Below are 6,828 nucleotides of genomic sequence, written 5' to 3' on the forward strand. Positions count from 1 at the left end.
GTGTGTGTGTGTGTGTGTGTGTGTGTGTGTGTGTGTGTGTGTGTGTATGGCCTCTGGGTACCTTGCTCTTGTCAGCTGACCAACAATTCATTGTGTACCATGGGTGTGTGTATCTGAATAAACTCCCCCCGGTGCATGTCTTTTGCTCATGGATTGGCCCTGCACAGCAGAGAGGACTGCACATCTGGTGCTCTTGGTTTCCTCCACGAGCTGCCCAACCTCAGGAGCCGAGACAGTGTGGACTGCCGTGCCAAGGGGCCTCAGGGGTGTTGCTAAACGGACCACGTGAGCAAGGCTGCTCACAGTGGGAGATCTGATGCAGGAGCTCAGCGCATCGCCCGGTTCTGAGTGGAACTGGAACCAGAGCCTCAGCAGGGAACAGCCCTGGATAACCACAGAAGTGCTACAAGCTGGTGCTGTGGCAGTGGAGTCATGCCCAGGGCCTGCTCACATTGCATTGTCTTTCCAGACCTTTGGTTCTCTCGGTTAACTTCGTATAAGGGAAACAGGTTACAGCAACACAGACACCTGGAAGTTGCTTTCCTTTGCAAAGGAGTTGAGTAAATCAGGCACTGGGTGAACTGGGGGTGCTGAGAGGTGAGAGGTCGGGGGGGAGATCTGGGGAGAGTGCAGTTAGTGTGTGTGTGTGTGTGTGTGTGTGTGTGTGCACGCACACATGTGCATGTGCTTGTGAGCACTGGAAGCCTCTCCTGGCCAGGGCCTGGGTCTGAGGGTGCCGGCAGGAAAGGGGGCACCATGGGTGTTAGGAGCAGCCGCCCAGCCCTGGAGACCCTGTGGGCTTGGGTCATGGCGGGCTGGGGCCGCGTGGCTGCTCTGGGGACACTCGGGTTCTGCCCATGTGGTTACCATTGCTGGCCCGCTGCTTGATCGTCAGCATCTGCTCTCCAGACAGCTTGGCCTTCTTCATGGCTGACGTGGCCCTTGGACACCCCGACAAGCTGTGGAAGGACAGAAGGTGGCCGTTAGCACCGAGGACCCGCTGGCTTCCGCCAACACTCAACAAGACCAAGAAGACAATCAAGAGGAGGCCCGGCAGGGACCCGTCGGACCCATCCCCGGCGCGCAGTCCGGGAGAGGACCAACTCCTGACCAGGCCCAGCAACATGGTGTCTGCCGCCGCCGCCTGGGCGGCTGTCCTGCCGGCTCTCCTGTCTGCTGTTGGCTGTGCTTCTCTATGCTCTGCCTGCCCACGGCCCTCCACCTCCGGGCTTTCTTTCCTGCCCAGCCCTGTCCACCTCACCGCCTGACTCACACAGAGCTGCGCAGACCAGGGCGGTCCTGCTCCAGGAAGCGGCCTGCCTGGTCCGGTGGTGCAGGCTCCTTCTCCCCAACGGGGATCCGGCCCTACCCATCCCCCTGCCAGCTCAGGCTGCAAGGTGGGCACACCGCTAGCTGTCAGTGGTTCTGGCGTTTGCGTCAGTGACATTGCGTGAAGTAGCACGCTCCTTCAGCAGCTCTGCCCCGAGAGCTGTGAGTGCTGTCAGGGCAGACCTGCATTCCCCTTCAGATTTCAAAGCTGTGGGGTGGTAGAGATCACCAACACTCCCAGGGCGTGTGCTGTCCAGACTGGGGCTCCCTTCTTGGGAACACAAGTTACTTAGGGTCTAGAACCTTCAGGACAAAGCTGAGGCGGGCTCTGGAGTCACACTGTGCCGTGTTGTCTTCCTCTGTAAGACTGGCTGAAAACCAAACCAAAGCTTCCTCCTGGTCCTAGAGGTGGGGTTGTGTTAAGATGTGCTGTGCTGGTTCTCGTGGGTACTGGAGACAGGGTTGTGCTGTGCTGGTCCAGGGGGTACTGGAGACAGGGTTGTGCTGTGCTGGTTCCAGTGGGTACTGGAGTCAGGGTTGTGCTGTGCTGGTCCAGGGGGTACTGGAGACAGGGTTGTGCTGTGCTGGTTCTCGTGGGTACTGGAGACAGGGTTGTGCTGTGCTGGTTCCAGTGGATACTGGAGACAGGGTTGTGCTGTGCTGGTTCAGTGGGTACTGGAGACAGGGTTGTGCTGTGCTGGTCCAGGGGGTACTGGAGACAGGGTTGTGCTGTGCTGGTTCTCCTGGGTACTGGAGACAGGGTTGTGCTGTGCTGGTTCTCGTGGGTACTGGAGACAGGGTTGTGCTGTGCTGGTCCAGGGGGTACTGGAGACAGGATTGTGCTGTGCTGGTTCTCCTGGGTACTGGAGACAGGGTTGTGCTGTGCTGGTTTATACTTTCAGACGGCAAGTCTGCCAGCCGGGATGACCAACAGGGTTGTCATGGGAGGAGACCCAGGCTTGAGTGGGTTTGGGGAACTAAATTAGGAAACAAAGGCAGACTCGGAGAATGATGTGCTCCGCTCAGACGCGCCTCCCTGGGCCCCGTCCATTCCAGTCTGGTGAGTACATCGTCTCGTGGGTCAAATTTGGAAGTGAACCCCACGGGTCCTGGTTCAGGCCTGGGCGGCGGCGGGTCTCCCTGAAAACACTGCCAGCTGGCAGTGGCCTGTGCGGCTCCCTTCGTGCTGCCCAGCAGCGTGGAGCGGGGTGAGGGAGAGTGGGGGGGGAGATCTGCCCTCACCACCTCCCCCAGGGAGGGGGCCAGGGCCCGCTTCTCTCAGAGGTGACGCGTGCTTCAGCCTGTGGACTGTGATCTCAAGGCTGGGAAGTGGTTAACAGCTCCCCCTCTCCCAGCCCAGACGTCTGGCACCAGGCACCGTGGCAGGAATCCAAGAGCAGGAGCAGCCAGGGCTTTGGTGGCTGCCCAGGAGGGCTGGAGGCCCAGGTTTGATCAGGCTGTCAGCCCAGAGGGGCTTTTCCTGGAGAACACTGGCGGGAGACAGCCGGCTGGTCAGCTTCCCGGGGTGGACCCGAGGATGGCCGCTCATTGAGAGGAAAGACCTCGGCCGTGTGGAACAGTGCACCAAGTGGACTGGGGTCCGGGCGAAGGGAGGCCCTGGTCAGAGCCCAGGAGCCCACAGGAGCCCGCAGGAGCAGGCCGCGGCCGTGCCAGGCGGGCTCCTGGTCTGGCCCATGCAGAGCCGGCTCTGTCCTCTGGCGTCCTTGGGAGCTGGGCCTCCTCTGAGCTGTGGCTCACCTTCCTGCACTTGCAGCTTCCTCGTGGCGTCCTCATGCGATGGTGTCCTCGGTGCACCATCACACAGCAGGGCCCTGCTGGCCCCATCCACGCCAGGTCATCTCCATCAGAGACTGGCGGAGGGCAGCGCAGCACTTGTCCATAAGTGAACGAGAACACCGCTTCCCCAGTGGCCTTCTCACGGGTGAGGTCCCCATGGTGGGGGGGGGCAGAGGAGCCCCGAGGGAACTCCCGCCCCGCCCGGGGGCCCTGCCCCGCCCGGGGGGCCCCCACCCAGTCCATCCTGACGTGACCCCTTCTCAGCTAGTACCATAATCCAGAGGATTGTCTAACCCCCACAAGTCTGTGCACAGCTGGGAGCCCTAGTACCACAGGGAGAGAGATGTTTCTAGAACAGTGTTGAAAAGCCACTGATGGAGCCTGAAGAGCTGAAACAAGCCAAATCAATGGCCCAACATGGCTCAAAAGTCATGATTTCAGACTAACTTGGCAGCAAGGTCCGTTCCCAGAGTGCTCGGCTTGGAGTGTCATCACAGAAACCTGGCCCGAGTTCCGAATCTGCCACGGGCTCCCGAGGTGAGGCCACAGGCTCCCGGTGGGTCCCGGTGTGGGACGTGGCATCGTGGCTCCCGGCGGTCCGGTGTGGGAGGTGGTACGCTGCATGGAGCTGGGTGTTGGTGTGAGTTTATCAAGGACCCTGCACCCGGTGACACGGCTCGGGATCTCCAGGGCAGTGTGCACAGCTGAGGCTCGCCGCGTGACCTCCCGCGCCCCGGACGTGTCCAGGCCCCAGGCCGGGCCTCCCCACTGGCAGCACCAGGTCACAGACAAAGTGTCTCTCAAAGCTGGAGACAACAGGGCCGCATGCAGCTCCGAGGCTGGCGTGGGCCCAGATCAGTTCTGAGCTGCTACGCTCAGCGGTGAACGGCCAACCCCCTGGGAGGGTGCATGGTTTGTGCCCAAGGCAGGACTATCGTAAGTTCAAGGCCAGACTATCTCAAGACCAAAACCCAAACACCCTTCTAGGAAGCAGGCTGCAGGGAGACATCTTAAGCGCGGTCTTGTGGGCATCGAATGTCCTACCGGACCCTTTCCTTAGCAGTGTCCCTGCAGCACTTGTACGCGGCAGGAAAGCTGGACAAAGTGGGTCAGTTGGAATGCTGGGCCACCCGGGCCAGGACCTCGGGGGCAGGAGTGCTTCCTGCACTCAGGGGGTCATCGTGGGCCCCGGGGTGGGTGAGGGGCACAGGACTTTCAACAGGATTTGGGGGCCAGGAAGGTGGCTCAGTGGTAGAGCGCTTGCCTTGCACGCATGAGGCCCTGGGTTCAATTCCTCAGCACCACATAAGCAGCAAAAAAACGCCGGAAGTGGCGCTGTGGCTCACGTGGTAGAGTGCTTGCCTTGAGCTGAAGAGCTGAGGGACAGCGCCCAGGCCCAGAGTTTAGGCCCCGTGACTGACCAAAACAAAACAACAGGATTTGGCCCTCACAGTGCTTGTGTCTCATGACAGCCACTGACTCCTATTTTTTATGGCGGCCTCATTTCCACGAGGCCGTCTACACCGCGGTGTGGCTACATTCTCAGGGGCAGCCTTGGCATGGGGGACAGAGCTGAACACCAGGAGTCTTGATTTTGGGTGTGGTCTGGGTCGAGTGATCCTGGAGCTGTGAAGGAGGGCCAGGGGCCTGACCACGGTCAGACTTCCCTGCAGGGACCCAGCAGGAGGGAGCATTTGGTGAGGCCTCCTGGGAGGAGGGGGAGGACATTTGCTGCTGGAAGACTCGCACCTGCGGCCCTGCGCCTGCACCGCTGGTGGCATTGGCCCCTATGCTCACATGGTCTTTTGACCTTAAATTGATATCAGCTGAAATCAAACAACTTGGCTGGCTCTCTTTCCCCAGACCCAAATTTTAAGGGCCCAGAGGCTCCTGAGTCTGAGGATGGCCATCCGGCCTGCAGGTCTGGGGGTCTCTTGACTCCATAGGGAAGCCATGGGGTAAGTAACTGGTGGTGTTTGGTGATGATGGCTTGCCCTTGAGACTGATTCCAAGCAGAGAGGCTCCTCCCCTCAAATAGCCAAGCAGCAGGCTGGGCTTGTTAAAGACCACACGGGGGATGCGGTAGTGGGGCCTTTGTAGACTGCATCTCGCTCACGCTGTCAGATGTCGAATCCAGCCCACTAGGTGTTTTCTCTGCCTCAGGCAGGGGCTTTTAGAGTGGGCAGTGCCCCACTGTGGGGCAGCAATATTTCCAGATATTCTATAGTGCTCAGAGGCTGGACAGAGGAAACTCACAGGAGCAGACTGACAGAGGTCTGGCCAGGGAGACTGAGACAAGGCCCAGGATCATCTCTGCCCCGGGAGACTGAGATGAGGTCCAGGATCAGGGCTGCCCAGGGAGATGGAGACGAGGTCCAGGACTAGCTCTGGATCAGGGAGATGGAGATGATGTCCAGAATCAGCCCTGGCCAGGGAGATGGAGACGAGGTCCAGGAGCAGCTCTGGGTCAGGGAGATGGAGATGATGTCCAGAATCAGCTCTGCCCAGGGAGATGGGAGATGAGGTCCAGGATCAGCCCTGACCAGGGAGATGGAGACAAGGCCCAGGAGCAGCTCTGGATCAGGGAGATGGAGACGAGGTCCAGGAGCAGCTCTGCTCTTGAGCAAACCTCTGTAGGCAAAGCTTGTATAAACAATTCTGCAAATGCCGGCGAGGGTCCTGAATCTAGGCAGGACACGTCCAAAGGCCGCCTTTTGCTGGGTGTGGGTGGAATCCAGGTGAGAAGGAGGAGGGCGTTTTTATGAGGGAGTTGTGCACAGATCCTGCTGGTTTCTAGAGAAGGTTGATGGGAGTCTAAGTGGGAGCTGCTCTTTGTTCCTTCCCTGTAAGCCCTGTTGCCTACCTGCCAGTCTGGGAGCAGGGAAGAGAAGGAGCTGGATCCAGGGCTTGGCTGTGTCTTAGCTGCTGTGAGTGCATTAGTCCCATCTATGGATTGAGCCATCATCTTCCTTCGAGGAACACCATCAGGGGTGAAAATCAGGGAAAAGGTTGAGAGAATTCCAGGCTAGGCTGTGGGGCTGCTGGTCCAGAGACAGCATGGACTCCGGTTCCGGAGCCATGGGGGAGGTCCGGGGGAAGGGCAGGAGGAGGGGAGCAGCCGTGCTGGGATGGAGGTGCCCGGCACTCACCTGCAGTCACGAGGCTGCAGAGATGGAGCTAGAGAACGGGGCTTCTGGCCGCATGGGCCTCAGGAGCTTCTCACTGCCAGGGAGGCCTGGGGTCCGGGAGAGGCCGCGCTGCCCACTTCCGGCGGAGCGGAGAGGCCGTGGGGCTTGGCGAGGAGAGAGGGAAGGAGCAGCTGCATGAGGGAGGACCACAGGGAGTAAGGACACTCCAAAGGCGGCCCCTTGCTCCGGGGCTGGGAGGGAAGAGGCGCCAGTCTCCTCTCCCATGTGGGACACTGAAACCAGAGTTGAAATCTTCATTTGCGGTCTGGGCTCAAACTCGGGGCTCACGCGAGCCACGCACGCACTCGACCACGGAGCTGCCCCTCGTCCCCAGAGCCCCAAGAATGCTAAAGGTCAAAGTCTCCATCTGTTTCTTGGAGATAAAGCATCTTGAGTGCACGCTGGTCTTTCCCATAAAACGAGAACAGGGGCATGGTCGAAGGGACATGGTCGGAGGCTCTGCCGACACCTCTGTGTTTCTCCGGCATCGCTGGATGCTGCTGAGCCGGGGGTG

The 6,828-nt window shown here is 60.0% G+C and overlaps 1 protein-coding gene across 1 annotated transcript in view; it reads right to left on the bottom strand.

Annotated features, from left to right (window-relative positions):
- Positions 1-6,828, bottom strand: part of Myt1l (myelin transcription factor 1-like) — a 170,952-nt gene that overhangs the window by 6,634 nt on the left and 157,490 nt on the right. Inside the window, exon 18 of the mRNA XM_013028870.1 lies at positions 868-959. Within this exon, the coding sequence (XP_012884324.1) occupies positions 868-959 (92 nt within the window). The remainder of the gene's footprint in view (positions 1-867; positions 960-6,828) is intronic.

The sequence above is a fragment of the Dipodomys ordii genome, unplaced genomic scaffold, assembly GCF_000151885.1.
Source record: "Dipodomys ordii isolate 6190 unplaced genomic scaffold, Dord_2.0 Scaffold115, whole genome shotgun sequence".
Lineage (NCBI taxonomy): Eukaryota > Metazoa > Chordata > Mammalia > Rodentia > Heteromyidae > Dipodomys > Dipodomys ordii.